This window comes from Aspergillus stella-maris (assembly GCF_047715825.1).
Source record: "Aspergillus stella-maris strain CBS 113639 unplaced genomic scaffold BDV14scaffold_70, whole genome shotgun sequence".
In the NCBI taxonomy this organism is placed as follows: Eukaryota; Fungi; Ascomycota; class Eurotiomycetes; order Eurotiales; family Aspergillaceae; genus Aspergillus; species Aspergillus stella-maris.
The window spans coordinates 480-19,172 of NW_027396864.1; the positions used below are offsets into that span (position 1 = coordinate 480).

The window sequence follows — 18,693 nt, forward strand, 5'->3', positions numbered from 1 at the left end:
GCAAACACTCACTGATCGCTAGATTTGGACGGACGAGAAATTTGTTCCTTGTCTGGACGTGGGAGACAATGTATTGAGAGTTTTAACCGGATCAGAATATGACTCAGTGCTAGAGGTTTGCAGGGTAGGTATATGTTTTGCGCTCCCAATGTTAACTCTGGGCAATGACTAACTTGCAGGGCCAAGCCTGACTACAATTCCACGGACCTGCTGTAATATAGGCAAAGTGAACTCTGAGTCATAGCATGGCAAGGCCACTTGTCCGCAGCAACATAAATTTCAGCTTACCTAGTGCCGCTCTCACCACCCATCCACGTTCAGCAAAGATGTCCCTTGATACTTCATCTTCCGCTCCACCAAACAGCCAATCACGCTCACTATTCCAGCACGAGTCATGGACAACCCCCTGGTCCTCACCCGACTTTCCACCCGACGAGTCACTCGAGGCACGGTATCACCGCTTCAAGCAGAAACCCTGGTGGGGTGAAGGCAATAATCCCCCCGTAGCACATGGATTCCTCAGCCGGCGTGCTTTTTCAGACCGTTCCTGGCCCTGGGGCTTCGTTATATATCGAACAACATACGCCTCGGAGGAGGATTGGGCCGAGGGAATCGCGAAACTGAATCGCCATTTTGACTGCTGCCTCCCAAGCCCAGGGAATGAAGCAATACGACTTGTGCGCGAGGGGCTCCGCAACGTCATCATTGACGATATATCCACCTTTAACGGCGCCAGCGTCGAGACCGTCCTGAAGCGTCACCAGAAGTGGGTGGTGGAGGAGTGCCAGATTGACATAGACGAGGGAGAGGCATTCGGGATACCGCGCTTCGAATTCTGCCTGATGATCGACGAGCAATGTCTGCGGTCGATTCTGCATTGCGGGAACCCCGTCCCCGGTGGTGACACCGATAATAAGGTCATGGGGTATGTGAATATCCTGGACATGGAGCACAATGCTTTAGCCGAGGATTACGACGAAGGCCCGTTCCATGATGGGTGTTTCAGGCTTGATCTGGACCAGCTCTGGCAGTATCCGTATGCGAGTGAGGATAGGGCGCTCTGTGATTTGTATAAGTATAGATTTAATTCAGAGTCTGTGCTTTATATTGATGGATGGGGGATTGAGTATGGGTCGAAGAATCTGGTTACTTACACGTCGGAGATGGACAGAGGCCTTGCGATTGTCCGCACGCCTGTTGAGTATGATGGGGAACGCATCGCTCCTGATAGTGGTGAGATGGAGTCTTGAGATCAAGGGTTTCAGCAGCTTAGGTGAAGCAGCCTCCCTTTCTCTTATGCAAGCATGGATTTGACCTGGCGCGTCATGACCGGGCAGACCTTCCGGATTGACTTTTCAGCCCTTGCTGCTTCCCAAACTAGTTAGAATTTGGGGCAATCCTGTAAAACTGTAAAACTTGTTGCTGCGAGTAATAATTAGTCCTGTTTATTGTCGAATACAGTCGTTATTAGGGTACATGACCAGGGTGGTGGCTGCGGGTTGTTCAGGCGATTGCTGGTTCTATGGCGCTTATGCTATGTGGACGGGCGTGCCTTGCATGAACGAATACGAGGCACCAATCAACAGTGTATCAAGTATAGTAGTTCATTACTAAAGTCGTGGACTACCTTTGGAGGTAGGAACATGGTCAATAGGAGAGACACGATTGGTTCAAAAGTAGATAAATACATGCAATGAACTGCCGAGTAAATGCAGTACGAGACTGCCCTTTCGAAGTAGAAGTGGGACTTGGACTGCAGAGTAAAGTAGAGAGCGTTAGGGCAACTACCGCTACACCCGTAGTATCAAGACAACACTTACTTTCAGCAAGGAGCACTCAGAACACGGATCCCCCGAAAGCGCAATAGAGGGAGAGAGAGGCTGAGTGCTTCGCAATACGATTGGGCGCAGGGTTACTTTAGAGCGACAAGTAAGCAAGCGCCTGGTCAGTGCAGAAACCAAGGATCAAGAATTAGAATCGAACAGGGCAAGGCCAAGGAATACAACGCCCGGACCGGGCACCAGGTGGCTCATGCGCTACCTTCCTACTATGTCTTCTAGGTACGCTTCTTGGCTGGATATTCCGCCGTTACCGCAATCCCAGTAGGGCAAGTGACCGGTCACGCCCGCTCAACCTGAGGATTGTGATTGTGACTGTACGACGCGGGAAGATATTTGGGTTGCACCTGCACCTGAATTGCAGCGGATTCGAGAATAGGATTGTTCTAGAATGGCACTCAGGTCGAGTCATGCAGGTCGGTAGGTGATGGCGATGCATAGCATAAGTAAGGTTAAGGGTACGGAGGTTAACAAAGGAACATAGCTTGGAGTAGGGCAACCACCGAACTGAATGAACGCCCGACTCCACTCTGACCCCTCTCAAATAAACTATTATCCCGATTTTAGAAAGAGACTCAAAGTCATGTTAGAACGTGGTCAAAATATAGGTGGTTAGTACGCTGAATTCTCTCCGCCAGGAACCCCTCTCCAACGTTACTTCGTGCCGTGCAGGATGACTTAGTCGCTATTAGACTAGATATAGTGGAGATAACAATTGTCCGGCCCTACCTAGGTAAGCCCAGTAGCTCAATAGCTCATTCGAAGGGGCCAAGAGTCAAGACAGCCCAGTCGGCGCCTAGAGAGCCCTTGGCACCAGTGCACGCCCAGCACTGCCGATCTAAGTGGTTCATTGGTCTGAGATTCTTCAAGAGCAGGCTGCTAATGCGGGGAAGCAAATATGGAACTGAACTGGAACTGGTAACACGGCACTTGCGTTCTCTGCCGTGTGCAGAATCCTTAGCTTGGTTTATGGCCTATCTACCCAGACGTAGCCGTGCTCTGCCGGGTTAGTTTGGTTGTTAACTTTGTATAGGATCTGCCCCGCGCCTACCTCCCTCTATCCTGTGCAGAATATGCATGCACAGCCGTTATCCATCTCTTCTTTTTCTTCTTTGTTGTTACCGTAGGACGACTCGCCCATCCCCATCTCCATCGGAGACTCGGAATTCACTTTGGACAAACAGGTAGAGTAGACAAGGTAGGGCAGGGCTGCCCAGCCAAACTCCTCTAATTAGCGCCGCCCAGCACGCAAAGGCCACTGCATGGCCACGGGGTATACACTACACCGTCCTTCGTCACAGTCACCATACACGGGGATGCTTCTGAAACCGGGATGATCGTCGATGCAAGCTGCAGGCAGGTGACTGGTGACTGGTCCGCGGGCATAGATTTGCTTCTTGTCATCAGAATTTACTTCTAGGGCGGGGTTGAGGCTGGCACTTTGAGTCGAGGAGTGAGGTTGTATCGCGCGCGTAGTTTAGACTAGAGTAGACTACTTTGCTGATCTTCAGTGATAATACTCTTTGACTAGATACTTTTCGCTCTTCTCCGGCGGGGTAGGCGTAGCTACGGCCGTAGCATTCCTTAGATCGCGAGGAATGCTGCAGGTTTGCTTGGTGGACTCTTGTCTCGTCTCCCGTTTCGCTTTCGCTCCTGTCTCATGACTCGAGAATGGAGTGTGGAGAGGGGAGAAGGGTATATAAGGAGCGTTTGTTCCTGAAGATCAGTCTGTACCTGGCAGTGTGACCGTGACCGTGAACGTGCTTGTGCTCTGCTGCGCTGTGTCTGTGTCGTGTCTCTGCTGCGCCGCATGATCCCAGCTATCCTTCGTCTGTCTTTCTTGTACATATGTATACTTTGGATAAGACCCTTAACAATATGGTTCTTTTGAAATACGCTGCCGTTGTCGGTGCCCTTGTTGGGGTGGGTGCTGCTGCGCCTGCGGGTGTGCCTGTGACTGCACCACTCACTCGTCGTGGTATGTCAATTTGTATAGGAATACCGAGTCACGGCTAATGATCACAGATGTCTCAACAGAGGAACTCGACACACTAACCCTCTACGCGCAATACGCCGCCGCCTCATACTGCACCCCCAACATAGACTCCGTCGGCGACGCAGTCGCCTGCGCAGAAGGTAACTGCCCTATCGTCGAAGCCGCCGACACAACCACACTCGCCGAGTTCTACGAGTGCGTCCACCTAGTCCCCCCAAAAAGAAAGGCAAACTAACAAACTAAACGCAGAGAAAACGAATACGGCGACGTAGCCGGCTTCCTAGCAGCAGACACAACAAACCAACTCCTCGTCCTCTCCTTCCGCGGAAGCCGCACAATCGACACCTGGGTCGCGAATCTCGATTTCGGGCTCGAGGCCGTCGACGACCTCTGTGCAGGTTGCGAAGCCCACGGCGGGTTCTGGAAGGCGTGGAATGTTGTTGCGGCCAGTCTGACTTCGGGGTTGGAGGCCGCGCTGGCAACGTACCCCGATTACACGATTGTGTTTACGGGGCACAGCTTTGGGGGTGCGTTGGCGACGCTGGGGGCCGCGCAGTTGCGGAATGCGGGGTATGCTATTGAGCTGGTGAGTCCTTTCCCCGCCTTCTTTTCACTGGAATGGAATGGGAAAGGTTTGTGCTGATGATATGGATGAATGTCCATGTAGTACCCCTATGGCAGCCCCCGAGTCGGCAATGAAGCGCTGGCGCAGTACATCACGGACCAAGGGTCCAATTACCGCGTCACGCACACGAATGATATCGTTCCTAGACTCCCGCCTATGGCGTTTGACTTTAGCCATTTCAGCCCGGAGTACTGGATTACGAGCGACACTGATGTGACGCCCACCACGGCGGATATCCAGGTTGTTGAGGGAGTTGGGTCGAGGGATGGGAATGCGGGCGAGGCACTGCAGCTGATTTCTCCGCATTTGTTCTATTTCTTTGATATCACTGCTTGTCAGTAGGCATTTGTGTACAATGGATCATTCGAATAACAAAGGCAGTTTGAGGTCTCGGGCAACGTAACTGTGCTTAGGAACGTCAGTATTGTTTGTATCACGGCGCTGACTAACTGACCTGTACGAAATTTTCAGGCTCTCGCAGTCTACAGGGCAGACGCACTGCTGAGGGGCGTTGGCAGTTGGTCGGCTTACGCTATTATCAGGAGCAGAAGGCAAAGACTGGAAAGGAGACAAATCAAAGTAAATAAGCCAACAAAGAGTGAATGAGTGACAAGGGTAGGCTCATAAATGCTAATCAAGTCTAGGGAGTTTAGGTTGACCATGCAACAACGCACAACAACGCCAGATGCACACGAGCAGCTGCCACTCAGCTGCCGTCAATGAGTGCTGTGCCGTCAGCCTTGCATGCCACGCAGCGCAGCTCCTCGCACGACCGCCAGTCGTCTAAATAACATTAGCTTTGACTTCTTTTTCAAAACACGGACTATGCTCAGCGGCGGACAAGCTTCCGCAGGGATGTTGAGGATCGTGGGAATGTAATTCCAGATCTGACGAACATACTCTGCCGTAACAAGCTCCGCCGGAACCGCCAGGTGGCGAAATATTCCGAGACTGTCATCAAGAAGCAACGAATTTGGCATCATCATGGTTGGTGAGGGGTGCGTTCTGGTCTAACAAGAGCTTAAACCAGCTATACGCCAGCATACCGGGGTGCACTTTGAACCCCCACACATAAGGATCACCTTCCCTAAGGCCGTGGCTCAAATTGTCGTCGGTGGCCGCAATAGTGGATGGCACCTTGCCTTCTCCACTCCTTCCGGGTCAGTTCTTGAAGATGCGAGGTTGGGGATATCGGTCGCCATGCGAACGAGGCACACTGACTGCAACGCCTAGAAGACAAAAGACCATCAGCAACTGAACAGACGGGGTAAATCGGGCACTAACCTGTCGCAGTTGTGCCAAAATCGATGGCAATGATGATGGGCTTCTGGGCTGCCACGATGACCGGAGATGTGCTTCAAAGCCCGTAACAACGGGACTTCTGCGAAAGACACAATGTCGACAGGGAATACGGCTGGGGGAGGGAACTCGTTTAAGAGTTGCTCTGACTGCCCGGGGAGCTGCGCCTCTGTCGGTCTTACGGTGTTGAGCTTCGTCACAAATCCGCAGCGGGTTCCCGCTGTGTAGGCCAATGAATGATCACTGCTCATCGTATCGAGCTCCCTTCATAAGCCATGCATGCATTGACCAGGCCGGTTGGCAGTACAAACAAAGAATTGGGCAGATGTTTGTCAAGACTATTGGGGTTGAGGGGGGGGGGGGGGGACAAATGACCCAGCGAATGGCTGCCCTTCATATCCGATAAATACGACCATGTCTCGCCGTTTGACTTTCGCTCTTGCAAGGACCAGGCTCATTGCGAATCGAAATCAGGGCCACCCGCCAGCGTGCCCGTATAAAACCTCGCCGTCTCGTTCTTCGGAGCATGGCAGCAGTCGAATCGAAATCAAAATCCACCGGAGTCCAGAAAAAGGTCTCAATTCGCATATTCTCTTTACAGCTCTGTATCACTGACAACCCTCCAGCAGACACAAAGAGTCTGCCGCGCTCTACGCAATCGTGACGCGTCAAAACCCAAGCCACCCTCTGAAATGGCAGACCAGAAGCGCGAGTTGGAACCAGAAGCTTTCCCCAACAATGGAATCAAGCACGACCCGAGAAACCTTTTATTACCTGAGCAAGCCCTTCTGAGCAAAGTCGACGAAACCGCCCCTCTCGAGGAACAAATAAAATGGTTGAAAGAACGACACAAGGTGGTAGCCGACTTCTTCGGCTATTTGATAGATGAAAAGCAATACATGAAGGATGCTGCGGAATGGGTTCACGCCTTTCCGGGCGAATGGTCACACGAATGGCAAGCTATACATCATCTCGCCAGGCAATTCTCGAACAACTGGGCCTACCACCTGCAGCAGCGATTTTGGCTGAAGATCAGTAGGAGAAGCTGGTTGCAAGCTTGAAAGGCTACTGCGTGCAAGAGGATTTTGATAGCGTTGTCTCCTGCCTGAATCCCATTTCAACAGGAAAGAATTATGAGGACGCTTGCCGCCACCTTCCTGATGAAGACTGTGGTGGAAAGGTTTTTCCACCATCCTTTTTGGTATGTCGATGCCATGCCGACCGGGGCCGAGGACCAAGCCGAGAACATACCCTGGCATGATGTCTCGCCCGATGGTGCTGTTTTGGAGCGCTTTTTAGCTCGGTTTGAAGAAGGTACGAGATGTCCCTGGAATTGAAAACTCATAGCGCTCACACAACCAATTAAACGAGGTACTCGGGGAGAAAACCGTGTCTATGCTCGTATCTGGGGGAACGTGACAGCTCGGCTCTGAACGCGATGTACAATTCGCAAACCGCGTCGTTTGGGAAAACACAGAAGGCTCTGCGCAGGGTGAAGTGCCAGGCTCTGGCCAAGCAGCTGCTAGCGGACGAAACCTTTCAATGCCTCTTGAAGCCCGCCGAAGAGACCGCCGAAAGAGAAAGCACGCTGTGCTATGCTCTCGCAGAAATGTCGGACATTATCGTTCCCATGATGTTTCAGGAGCCGACTATAACGTTTCGAACTCTCAACGAGCTGAAACCTCAGTTCCACCACACATCCGAAACCGTGGAGTCAGACTGGGATCACGCTCTCGACATTGAAGGGACCGAAGCCAGACTTGACGGGCACCGTGTACTCATTACTCACCATCCGCATGTTGTCATGACCCGGGACATCATGAGGGATGACGAGAAGACTATTATCTTTAAAGCACCAGCAATGATGGAGGATCCCGAAGGGCCGAAGGAGACAGCAAGCATCTAGGAGGAACAGGAAAATAGCTGTTGATTTGGTTGTTGGGTTAGATAGTGAATAGTAGTCTGTTTGAGTGTTGTTCTGTTGTAATGGTGTAAGTGGTGAAAGGGAAGCGGGAACTCCGCGGTGTGCTCCCGTGCCGTAGCTACTTCCAACTACTTTTCGCTGCCAACTGTCTCCATCTTCCACTCCGCATCTCCGTCTTCCTCACCTCCCACTGTCGCTTCCTTTCTTATCCGACCCTGCTGGCTCTCAGGGGATCCAGCTGCTCGACCTGCGACGTCGGCTTCTGAGGTACGATTTCCGGTCGGCTGTGCAGCCATGATCGGTTGCTCAGTCGGTTTAGCTTGACGCTACTCGAAACAACGCAGCTCCTACCTCGCCCTCAACGACATTCAAGCGCAGTATACGGACGCGATTCTGCGACCGAGACTTCGTTTCCCCTGCGACAGCCATGTTCTTCCTTTTCAGCGGAGTCAACAGCCCGCGCCGACGCAATCGCGAGAAAGCCATCTTTCTAACCATCTTCATCATTTTCGCTCTATACCTCCTTTTCTTCTCCAATACCTCCCCGCACAAACATGCCGACCCTACGATATACGATTCCGAACCTCTCGGAGGCCCGAATCGAGATCCGCATTCAGGACAGGCGACGCCCGCGCACGAGTCAGCACCCATTCGGAAAAGCATGGTCGTGGCTAGCATGAAAAACGACGATGTCTCGTGGTTGCATAAGTTCTTTCCGGACTGGCACAAGAATATCTATGTGGTGGATGATAAAAAGGCGGCGTTGACGGTGAGGCAGAACAAAGGGCGGGAGTCAATGGTTTACCTGACGTGAGTGCTTCAGTTATTGATTTTGAGGGTGGAGCTGACTTGATCACGCTTAGCTACATCATTGATAACTACGATAACCTCCCCGACTCGATCCTCTTCATCCATTCCCAGCGGTACCAATGGCACAACGACGACCCCTACTACGACGGCGTCCCGATGCTGCGCAACTTCCAGCTACCATACCTTGAAAAGCAGGGCTATGTTAACCTGCGTTGTGTTTGGGTTCTAGGATGCCCGGAAGAGATCCACCCGCTTAGTGATACGCACCGCGAGGCAGTCCATGCCGGTGAATACTTTAAGAACGGATTCATGCAGCTTTTCCCCGGCGTCGAGATCCCGGACGTCGTGGGCGTTTCATGCTGCGCACAATTCGGCGTCACAAGCTGGAAGATTCGCGAGCGTCCAAAGAGCGACTATGTGCGGTTTAGGAAATGGTTGTCAGAGACAGATCTCACTGATGATCTAAGCGGGCGGATAATGGAGTATTCATGGCACAGTATGTTTCCGGAGCCTCAACCCATCGACCAGAATTAGCTGACCGTTGCAGTGATTTTTGGAAAGGATGCCATCCATTGCCCCTCGGCCGAAGAATGCTACTGTAAGGTCTTTGGGCTGTGCGATTTGACCTGTCCAAGTGTAGACGCGTGCAACGATCGGTATCAGCTCCCGCGATATTCGACACTTCCAAAAGGCTGGCCATTTGTTGGTTGGAATGGACAGAAGCAAGACCCTAGCGCCGGCGGGCTTCCGGATCCAGGGTCATAACAGTACCAGTTCGCTGCGGTAAGGGAAATATCTGGAATTTGGAATCAATCAGACTACTCTCCACTCTAGTGGACAGAGCTGGCTTCAGCCAGCAAGCGCTCCACGCGCCAGACGGGGACGATCCGCCCATGGCAAGAACGGGCGCTGAATCGCCGTACCTCTCGCTTTGTGCGAGCTCTGCGTGGTGCTGAGGAAGTTGAGCTGGACAATGTTGTACACTATTAGTATATCTAACAACGCGATATTGCCGAGTCAAAAAGATCAAAACCAAATCGAATCAGGAAAGTCATTCTATAATATTTTCAAGAGATGTGTAGTATGTCGTCACAAACCGATAAGCTCCAAGCACCTGACAGCTGCAAAAGTGGCGGAACCTCGGCCCCGGAGAAGTCATCCACCGCATCCCCAATCTCCATCCTAGTCCTGTCCCTACGCTGTAGTCCACACCAGCTTAGCTTCACCCTACACTCTCAACTCACCTCTACCTCTACCTCTTCACTCCCTACCTCTCCCCCCAACTTCCTACTTCCCCTCCACACAACACCAGAACCCCAACCCCAACATCCAACCCCTCAAAATGCTCATAATCGGCCTAACAGGCTCCATCGCAACCGGCAAATCAACCGTCTCGTCCCTCCTCTCCTCCCCACCTTACTCCCTCCCCATAATCGACGCCGACCATCTCGCCCGCAAGGTCGTGGAACCGGGAACACCAGGCTACGCAGCAATAGTAAACTACTTTGGGCCGAGCACGCCGGACCTCCTTCTCTCCGCGGAGCCGTCAGACGCATCATCGAGCAGTACGAATGCGAATGCGTCGGGGCGCACACCGCTGCGCGGTCTGAATCGGCCAGCACTCGGAAGACGAGTCTTCGGCACATCTGAAGATAGGAAACGCGATCGCATGATACTCAACAAGATCGTGCATCCTGCTGTGCGATGGGAGGTTTATAAGGCCTTGCTATACTACTATCTACGCGGGCACTGGGCCGTCGTGCTAGATGTACCTCTCCTCTTCGAGTCAGGGATGGATCTTATATGCGGGTGTGTCGTCGTAGTCGGCGTCAGCGACCCCTCCGTGCAAATGGCGCGATTAAGAGCTCGCGACCCACATCTTTCCGCCGAAGACGCAGAGAATAGAGTCCTTAGCCAGGGCGATGTGAAGGGGAAAGTTGAGAAGGCTGAGTTCCGGGGCAGGGAGAGCGGGCGGGGTGTTATCGTTTGGAATGATGGGGATAGAGATGAGTTGGAGAGGGAGGTTCGGGGTGCGGTTAAGAACATTCAGGGGGGAAGTCCGCGGTGGTGGGCTTGGTGGTTGCTTTTGGCGCCGCCGTTGGGGGTGGGTGTTGCGGCTTGGAATTTGGCTGTGAATTATGGGATTAAAAGAAGGTGGGAGAGGATGGAGGAGGGGAGGAAGGCGAAGTTGTAGACGGGATCTGCGTTATCTATCTCGGTACGGAGTATCTACGGAATAAACAATGTGATGTCGCATATTGACTGCGATATGACTTGCCTTGGTGATTATGAGGTGTCGGAGAAGGATCGGATAGATCATTCAATACGCGGACCACAATAGGTATGATTTGCCTTTTGTGCTATCCGGAGTATACATCCGTGAATGGCCATTTAGGCCTGACAGGTGGCGTTAAGCTAGGAGCTGATCTGAGGGACCGATAGAATAAATTGGGTTCAATAATACCTTCCTATTTTGGATCCACTATCCGGATCGGGGGCCAAGCTTGCTAACTCTGTTTACAATGTGGTCATTGCTTCTTCGAGCTCCTTTTGAGCTTTAAGTTGAGAGCCGAGGCGCGACTTGTCGGTATCTTGACTTGTTCTTGCACCATCTCGCCTGTCAAGTTGTCCAACATGTTTTGCCCGTGCTCCAGTTCGTATCTCATGGTCGAAGGAATACAAACGGAGCAACCGCGCCTTGTCCGTTCGAGAGCACACCATGCACCGTCTTCGGGTTTTCGCGCACCCCTTCCGATGCAGGTTCGACCACAGTCTGGGGTAGCAGACGGGCAGAAAGCATATGGACAAGCCGAGGCACAGGCAGGCGCATACGGGCCAGGTAAAGTACCGCCCATTATGATCACATCAATACCAGAAGAGCCAGAGGTACGTGACAGGTATACAACCGGTGGGCAACGCTAACAACAATTAGTTAGCTCATATAGTACGCAAGGACCGCACATGAAGTCGAGACCAGGGTACGACCGGAGCTATAGCCGGCCTCGCGGCATAATGAAAGCCCCAACGAAGGAGTTTCCGTTCAGCTATGATGTCCATCGCCGATCACCGACAATCCTGAGGGCGAAAAACAGACCAAACGAAATCCGGACCGAGATTGGCAGGTCTAGTCGCAGTCCCAGTCCCAGTCGCGAGCCTCCCGCATCGGATGTGGTCAGAATCCGCGTATACAGGCGAGATGGGAACGCGACGCCGGTTTGCGGGAAGGGAGTCATGGTCGAGGAAGTGCGTTTCAGAAAGGGCGACATTGTCGTGCGCGACGCCAGGACCGAATCTTCGATAATGAACAATGTCGAATCGCCCCAGGGCTGGGAATTACCCGGAGAGCCGCAATGGTAGTCGCAGCAAGCGGGTGTAGGAAGGCCAATTGCATGGAATGTTGCGAATGTCGCTCATTGTTATGACCGTTTATTTGTGCTTTCGTTTCTTTTGCGACTTTCCGCTACTGTGACCACCGGGTTTAGAGAGTCCTCCCCTTCCACCTCCAGACAGGGTGACCAGGTCATTTACGTCGACTTCCTCCTGTTGTTTCTTGCGGTTCGCTGCCTGGGCAGCCGCCTTGTCCTTATCTTCGGCTCCTTCACTCGATTGCTGGACATTCTTAGCATCAAACAATTATAACAAAAACCATAAACCTACCTTCTTGTTCTTTTTCTTAAAGTTTCCGTAGACCTGTCGACCTCCACAATCCATCTCGTCATCGTCTGCATCTAGCGAGCTGTCTGCGAGAACAAGTGGCTGCGGCGCATACTGACTCGCAGCATCTGCGCCCCCAAAATCAAGAACCCACTCTGTCTCCCCAGCTTCCGCGGCCTGTCGAGTTATTGCATCTCTGCGTTTCTCCTCTTCCTCGGCAATAGCTGCAGAGATCGCTTCTAAGTCCGATGTGGGTGTAGCTGGGGTGTCGTCGAGTCCAGATTTTCTGCGCTTTTGCGGAGTGGAGTCTCTGGATTCGCTGGCGGATGCGGGTTGCGAGTTTTCTTTCGTGGCAGCACTAGCAGCAGCTCGTTGCATGAACTGTATGTGTTAACTAAAGCATCGGCGAGGTTTGACTTTTGAGAGTATGCACCTTCATGGTCAGCAGTCTAGAAGACATGCCGTGGTTCTTTTCAGGCTTCGCCCCTGATTTTGCTGGCATGATTGCAGATATGAGACGGCAGTCTTGTCAGTCGAATATTAAAAAAGTAGATTTGAAGAGAAAATATAGAAAGATTGAAACGGAGCAAGAGCTCGAAAACAAAAGTTTAGCAAAATCGCAAGGACGGCAGAAACCCACCGCCCAGTGCTACCGATCAGCGCTCTCAATCGTCGAATCAACGTTCCCGCAAATAATTGGCCCGTGGACCGAACCTCCAAACCTCATCCCTCCAGCTCCGACAGACCTGCCTACCTACCCCCGTCACGGTCTTGCTCCGCCATACCACACCGGACACCCGCCATACTCAATTGCAGCAAAGATGTTGCTCCCCACAGTCCGCAGCCGGATTGCGGCCCTCGCGCCACGCGTTGCCTCCCGCGCCGCCTACTCGACAACCGTCCCTCGTCTCGCCGGCGAAAACTACATGCAGCCAAACGACCCTACCCCACGGACACCCAAGCCCAATGTCTCCGAGACCAATGCCACGCCTGTTGACTCGATGGGATCGTGGGATGCTGCGTTGAAGGAGGCTCCTGATGTTGCGGAGCGTGTGCGCACACTGCAGGCTCCTAACCGGGCTGGTACTTGGGCTGCTAGCCAGCGGTCGAGGGAGGATGCGATGAGCGGGCCACGATTCGAGCAGACTATCATGGAACTTCAGGTTCGTTTATCTGTGATGCAGGCGGAGTGATGGAATGGGGGGGAAGATTGAATGCAGGTTGAACTAACTCATATCTAGCCCACACCCATGGCCGCCATCGAACTCATTCACAAACAGCCCGTCCGCTGGACGAACAAGCGCATTGTCAGCTGCGACGGCGGCGGCGGTCCCCTTGGCCACCCTAGAATCTTCATCAACACCGACAAGCCCGAGATTGTTCCCTGCGGCTACTGTGGTCTTCCCTTCGTACGTCATCCTACATTTTACATTTAGCTCAGCATATTAGAACCAATTACTAACGTTTACAGGCCCACGAGCACCACCGCGAGTACCTCGCCTCCCTCCCCACCTCCAGCTACCCCCTCGAACCGACCGGCGATGTCGCAGAGGTGAACGAGACCCAGCGCGTGGCTGGAGCCGAGGGCGGATACGAGCAGCGGTAGAGTGATTTGGATTGGCGTTTGCATGTTTTTTATGTTGCCTGGCTGGGCTTGTACAGTTTATCAATCGATGAATGTTAGACTATTGTTCGTTCCTTTAGAACTATGAAAAGCTTTACGTTGTCGACCGTCCAGTATACCTGTCTACCATCTAACAGAGGCCATAGAATGCCTCGGCTGCATTAGGGATTCTTTACCCCCAATTCGATATAAATCTCATATCTCACTACACCAACATGCCAATGCAACCACCAAGCAACCAACTCGCTCAACTATCTACACAACAAACTCTCCTTCCTTGTCAACTAAAGACAAGAGAGCTAAAGCCTCTGCACCACCCCACCATTCTTACTACTAGAAAGTCACTCCTTCTCTCCCTGAATCGTAGCAACAACCTTCCTACTGTGCCTCGAAGCCCGAAACTCTAAGTACCAAATCCCCTGCCACGTCCCCGTCGCCAACCTTCCATTCGAAATGGGGATATTGACGCTGGCTCCAATGAGCGCGGATTTAATGTGTGCCTAACCCACAAACAATTAAACCACATTAGCACATCCTAAACCAAACCGCACCCCAAACTAGCCAGTTCTAGTCAAAAAGACCCGGTAAATGAAAAACGCACCGGCATATCATCCAACCCCTCAGCAGAATGCCTATAAAGATTCCCCTTGCGATCCTCTGGCGCAATGCGATCAAGGGCATCACTCATGTCCTCGCGCACATCCTCGTCCCAGTTCTCGTTTAGCGAGAGCGCGCAGGATGTATGTTGGATGAAGAGGTTCAGCATGCCGATCTTGTAGTCGCGGATTTCGGGGACCGAGGAGAGAATGTGATCGGTTATCAGGTACGAGCCGCGCGATTTGGGGGGGAGGGTGAATGTTTTTTGGGACCAGGGCATTTTTGCGGTTTTGGTGGGTAATTGGTTTTGAAGGGGGGGGTATTGGGATCTGTGAGGGGTGTTAAGAGCTTGTTGAGCAGAGGTTGTTGGAGGGGTTGTGGTGGGGTAGGTGAGGTGTTGGTTGTTAAGTTTGGGGTGAGGAATCGGAGGAGTGGTAGTAACTGGGAGGTGATTTGAATTATGGAGAGACTTACGAGTCTTCTGTAGAGTTGGTTGTATTGTTGTGAGGTTAAGTTTGTGGAGGAAGCTGTACAGATATTATCAAAGCGTGGTGGGGAAATCGGTCGACGTCATTCCGCGGCTTGCTTCACCAACGACGATAGATGCATTTGTCTACGAGGGCTACATGCCCAATTGATTTTGCTTCGCAGCATTCTGTTCATTCATTGTATAGCAGAGCTTCTAGTTTAAATTTTGGTGCCCTTATCCTTGGGCTTCCCATAATCATCAAGCAGGTCGCTCTTCTCGTCCAGGGCAGTCCATTTGGGCTTTCCGTCTGGAATGTCCATGCAGCGACTACCGTAGAAGATGTGCAGTCTGTTGATGTTAGCTGAATTGTAACTTCCCTTGTTCATTCAGAGTATACAAACTTTGGCGCAAACGCCTCCCGCCACGTCTGATGATCAGACCGCGACGCACCATAATCAATCAATTCAGGGAATATCAGACACACATTCCGACCCTCATCCATGATCGGGCTGCGACAGTATGAGCATGCCACCTTCGTTGGCATATGGTACTCCTTCGACTTGTTCTGAGAAGAGTAGAACGTCAAGCCCTCTGCGCCTTTGTTGAACATGATGTCTTCCTTGTGGAAGATGCCGCACCATTGGAAGGGTGCACCTGAAGAATCGGCATTAGCTCTACTTCTAATATGAGTTGAGGGAGGCTTTTGTACCATGCATCACTTGACAACCGCGGCAGTGGCAGTATTTGGCGTTGAGTGGATTCTGTCGGTTGATCTTGTACTCAACCCGACCGCAGTCGCAACTTGCGCGCCATTTTACATCCCCAAAGTCCTTGTCTGATCGGATCTGATAGGGCGGACGAGTGTGGAAGTCGGGGTCTCTGTCGGGTCCGGACATGTTGGAGGGTTTGTATAGATGATGAGAGTAGCTGAGGTGTTTTGTATGGAGTCCTGAGCAGCGAGTGTGAGGAACGGTGTTTAGGGGTCGTGGAGAGCTTGAGAGAATTCGTTTGTACAACATAAAGACGGGGGCCGATCAGGTTATATACCAAGTTGAATGACGGCCATAGTGTCGTCAACGGGGCTTTTGTGGTGTAGATGTGATTGCTGATGACCGGAGCATGATGTCACGGTGTGCCATGATAGGAGGGGTGGGAATGTGCCAGAACTGTGAATAACCTCATTAATTACTGATTAGGTTATTGGCAATGCTTTGTGTGAAGCTATAGTTGAAGTCGAAGTAAGTTGAAGTGTCGTCCTGATACAGAAAGAGTGAGCACGTGCGGACCTTGGGGGCATCAGCCTCAAACCACGATTCAGTCCACATTCCAAGTGACAAAAATAAAGTCGGCGCCAGATGAAACGGCCAGCTGCAGGCTCGTCAGTTGATATTGTTCTTGGCACGAGCACACGGCGCCTCTTTGTCTTGTCTTGGATGTTGCAGCGATGATTCGTGGTTATAAATACGGCGCGCGCAGATCGGGGCCAATGATGCTTTCTCAGCTCTCGGCCAGTTGGAGAGTATTTCTCTTCTGTAACCCCTGAAGTCCTGAACGGAATCAGCCGGCAATACTGAACTACAGCTGGAGCCCTGGCCACCGTGAAGATCGTGATCATCACCAATCCGACCTGGAACAATTGGGATTGCAGGAATATAAAGATAGGCGGCGCTCCAGAACGACTCGCTTAGTTGGCACCCCGCCTCATTAATCTCAGTCTCATCCTCATTTCCTTATCTATTTCTGACGCCCCTGCAACTGTTTGCTAGCTGCTACGAACCCGATCGTCTTCACCTCTCCGAACCGATCTATGCCGCCTCCAGAATGGGTTTACTGAGCCGACTTCGCGGGCGCTCCAAAAGCCAGAGCCGTGCGGGGAACGCCGTGAGCTACAACGACCTCCGCACATCCAACGACATTCCCCCAGTGCCTTCATGGCTGGGGGACCTCACAAAACAACTGCCACCTCCGGTTCTTGCGCGGATCCTGTCGTTCGTCTGTCCTCATGCCGTCGACGGTTCGTACGATACATCGGAGGAGTCCATGACCGAGGATGGCTGCATGCTCTGTGACATGCGCGACCTGGCGCACTGCGCGCTAGTCTGTCGCCGATGGTACCCTGTTGCGCGATCTTTGCTGTACGCCCTACCTACCTCAATCACTGGCACAATACTGACCTTGCAGATACTCGCACGTCCGCATCGACCCCGTCCATTACTGCGAGCTAGAAGAGATCCTCGCAGCCAAGCGCAAACGCCGCTCGCGCTTCGACCGCAATGCCGACCCCATCGATCCGCCGCAAGTGCGCCTGTCCCTCTTCATGCGCACTGTCCGTCTATCTCGCGATCTCGGCGCCCAAGTCCTCTCCCTGCGCATGCCATACATGACCCGCGAAGCCAACAAAGCCGAAATCGCACGCACCATCTCCGTCCTCCCGAACCTGCGCTACGTCGATCTCCCCTCAGGCATCTACAGCGACGACCCATCATGCCTAACCCTCAAACAAGAGATCATGGCGCGCTGTCCGGACCTACGCCGGATGGCCTACCGCTCCGGGTCAGAAGGCTCCTTCGCGCAGTTACCTGGCTCCGGCCTCTGGAGCAACCTTGAGATTTTGGAATTGTCAAACCTCAACATCGAACCGTCTACCCTGCGCTACTCGCTCTCCTCCTTCCCTCACCTCCGCGACCTCACAATCGACAGCATGCCCTCGCTCGACGATACCCTCTTCACCCTCGACACCGCGCAATCATCCCTCCCGCCCTTCCCCGCCATATCCCGCCTCACACTAACCAACACACCAAACATCACACACACCGGCCTGGCATCCCTCCTCTCCTCACAAACCCTCAAGCAAACACTCACCTCACTCAATCTAACAAGCACCGGCCTCCCCCCCTCAACACTCCACACGATCCTCTCCTCCGCACCGCGATTAAAATCCCTCTCAATAACCCAAGAAGTAACCCGCTCCTTCCCGCCCGAGAAAATCCCGCCTCTCTCCTCAAATACCCTGTCACTCCTTCACTACGAAATCACCTCCGAGCCAGGCTCGTATAATGTCCTTCCCAAAGCAGCAGGGTACTACACATACCTCATCTCAACACTCATGTCCAATTCCCTCCCCCGCCTTTCGGACCTCTACGTCCGCGACGCAGACTTCCCCGAGGCCCTTCTCATCGCGCCTCCGCCGCGCTTATATGGGGGCGGCGAATCAGGGCCTCAATTCATGAGCGGTGGATTGGCGCGTCCTCTGAACGTGTATAGTAAGGGGCTCGACGAGCTAGAGTGGAACTTCACGCCGTATGAACCGCTCGGCCCGACAACTGCAGGTGGGAGAAGAGATAGTGTGACGCGCCCTGTGAGTTTCCATGGTGCCGGGTTGGGGAGGGGGTGGGGTGGGGATGCGAGGAAGAGTGTTCTTGTGGGCAATGGATTCGGTGGGTTTTTGGCTGTGCCTGTTGATGATGGTGGGAATGGGGGGAGGCCGATGAGTAGTGGAGGATTTAAGAGGGATAGTCGCGGGGATTTGTGGCGGTGATTCTGGGTTCATTTGGTTGGGTTGGGATGGTTTGGGTTGATGATGATGATGGATGGTGGATGTGATTGATATTGATATTCATGTTGGCTGGTTTCTTATGTTGGTGTTGAAGTTTGCATATATCATCTTGTTCAATTATTGCTGAGTGCCTATGAATACCTTACTGCATGAGAATCACCGAGTTAGACTGTTACTGTTACGTTATGCTATAGTCAAAGAGTGATACCAATATTGTCGAAGCCAAACCGGCACAACGCAAGAATATATTGATATTGACTCCAAAACACCATACGCGCCCTATAACAAAACTCAGGCCAAC

The 18,693-nt window shown here is 52.5% G+C and overlaps 12 protein-coding genes across 12 annotated transcripts; 9 read left to right on the forward strand and 3 right to left on the reverse strand.

Annotated features, from left to right (window-relative positions):
* The first annotated feature begins 301 nt into the window (after positions 1–301).
* BDV14DRAFT_181207 (uncharacterized protein) lies at positions 302–1,510 on the forward strand. The gene has a single exon (XM_073770032.1). The coding sequence runs from the start codon at positions 327–329 to the stop codon at positions 1,248–1,250; it is 924 nt and encodes a 307-aa protein (XP_073623942.1). The 5' UTR covers positions 302–326; the 3' UTR covers positions 1,251–1,510.
* A 2,206-nt stretch (positions 1,511–3,716) lies between these two features.
* On the forward strand, positions 3,717–4,801 carry BDV14DRAFT_204132 (lipase family protein; the record flags this gene model as incomplete). Its single annotated transcript, XM_073774462.1, has 4 exons — positions 3,717–3,816; positions 3,864–4,029; positions 4,084–4,420; positions 4,502–4,801. 4 exons carry the CDS (start codon positions 3,717–3,719, stop codon positions 4,799–4,801), a joined length of 903 nt encoding a protein of 300 aa, XP_073623943.1.
* Positions 4,802–5,666: 865 nt separating this feature from the next.
* Positions 5,667–6,107, forward strand: BDV14DRAFT_181210 (uncharacterized protein). The gene is made up of 2 exons (XM_073770033.1): positions 5,667–5,688; positions 5,744–6,107. The coding sequence occupies exon 2, from the start codon at positions 5,810–5,812 to the stop codon at positions 5,984–5,986; it is 177 nt and encodes a 58-aa protein (XP_073623944.1). The 5' UTR covers positions 5,667–5,688; positions 5,744–5,809; the 3' UTR covers positions 5,987–6,107.
* An 836-nt stretch (positions 6,108–6,943) lies between these two features.
* On the forward strand, positions 6,944–7,740 carry BDV14DRAFT_132970 (uncharacterized protein). The gene has a single exon (XM_073766169.1). The coding sequence runs from the start codon at positions 7,197–7,199 to the stop codon at positions 7,662–7,664; it is 468 nt and encodes a 155-aa protein (XP_073623945.1). The 5' UTR covers positions 6,944–7,196; the 3' UTR covers positions 7,665–7,740.
* Positions 7,741–7,849: 109 nt separating this feature from the next.
* Positions 7,850–9,546, forward strand: BDV14DRAFT_181212 (DUF3431 domain-containing protein). Its single transcript, XM_073770034.1, has 3 exons — positions 7,850–8,492; positions 8,546–8,988; positions 9,040–9,546. Exons 1-3 carry the CDS (start codon positions 8,110–8,112, stop codon positions 9,255–9,257), a joined length of 1,044 nt encoding a protein of 347 aa, XP_073623946.1. The 5' UTR covers positions 7,850–8,109; the 3' UTR covers positions 9,258–9,546.
* A 48-nt stretch (positions 9,547–9,594) lies between these two features.
* On the forward strand, positions 9,595–10,906 carry BDV14DRAFT_133004 (putative dephospho-CoA kinase). Its single transcript, XM_073766170.1, has one exon. It carries the CDS (start codon positions 9,835–9,837, stop codon positions 10,684–10,686), a length of 852 nt encoding a protein of 283 aa, XP_073623947.1. The 5' UTR covers positions 9,595–9,834; the 3' UTR covers positions 10,687–10,906.
* On the forward strand, positions 10,907–11,987 carry BDV14DRAFT_133014 (uncharacterized protein). The gene is made up of 2 exons (XM_073766171.1): positions 10,907–11,331; positions 11,425–11,987. The coding sequence occupies exons 1-2, from the start codon at positions 11,127–11,129 to the stop codon at positions 11,847–11,849; spliced, it is 630 nt and encodes a 209-aa protein (XP_073623948.1). The 5' UTR covers positions 10,907–11,126; the 3' UTR covers positions 11,850–11,987.
* On the reverse strand, positions 11,919–12,648 carry BDV14DRAFT_204137 (uncharacterized protein; the record flags this gene model as incomplete). Its single annotated transcript, XM_073774463.1, has 3 exons — positions 11,919–12,101; positions 12,150–12,527; positions 12,580–12,648. 3 exons carry the CDS (start codon positions 12,646–12,648, stop codon positions 11,919–11,921), a joined length of 630 nt encoding a protein of 209 aa, XP_073623949.1.
* Positions 12,649–12,848: 200 nt separating this feature from the next.
* BDV14DRAFT_181217 (zinc-finger domain-containing protein) lies at positions 12,849–13,874 on the forward strand. The gene is made up of 3 exons (XM_073770035.1): positions 12,849–13,309; positions 13,388–13,555; positions 13,618–13,874. The coding sequence occupies exons 1-3, from the start codon at positions 12,968–12,970 to the stop codon at positions 13,750–13,752; spliced, it is 645 nt and encodes a 214-aa protein (XP_073623950.1). The 5' UTR covers positions 12,849–12,967; the 3' UTR covers positions 13,753–13,874.
* On the reverse strand, positions 13,872–14,891 carry BDV14DRAFT_181219 (YjbQ family protein). The gene is made up of 3 exons (XM_073770036.1): positions 14,842–14,891; positions 14,372–14,696; positions 13,872–14,270 (listed from the first exon to the last, which is right to left on the reverse strand). The coding sequence occupies exons 2-3, from the start codon at positions 14,645–14,647 to the stop codon at positions 14,112–14,114; spliced, it is 435 nt and encodes a 144-aa protein (XP_073623951.1). The 5' UTR covers positions 14,648–14,696; positions 14,842–14,891; the 3' UTR covers positions 13,872–14,111.
* Positions 14,892–15,024: 133 nt separating this feature from the next.
* BDV14DRAFT_133032 (GFA family protein) lies at positions 15,025–15,941 on the reverse strand. The gene is made up of 3 exons (XM_073766172.1): positions 15,546–15,941; positions 15,238–15,490; positions 15,025–15,184 (listed from the first exon to the last, which is right to left on the reverse strand). The coding sequence occupies exons 1-3, from the start codon at positions 15,853–15,855 to the stop codon at positions 15,055–15,057; spliced, it is 693 nt and encodes a 230-aa protein (XP_073623952.1). The 5' UTR covers positions 15,856–15,941; the 3' UTR covers positions 15,025–15,054.
* A 276-nt stretch (positions 15,942–16,217) lies between these two features.
* BDV14DRAFT_133041 (F-box domain protein) lies at positions 16,218–18,560 on the forward strand. Its single transcript, XM_073766173.1, has 3 exons — positions 16,218–16,523; positions 16,603–16,971; positions 17,018–18,560. Exons 2-3 carry the CDS (start codon positions 16,658–16,660, stop codon positions 18,372–18,374), a joined length of 1,671 nt encoding a protein of 556 aa, XP_073623953.1. The 5' UTR covers positions 16,218–16,523; positions 16,603–16,657; the 3' UTR covers positions 18,375–18,560.
* Positions 18,561–18,693: the final 133 nt, after the last annotated feature.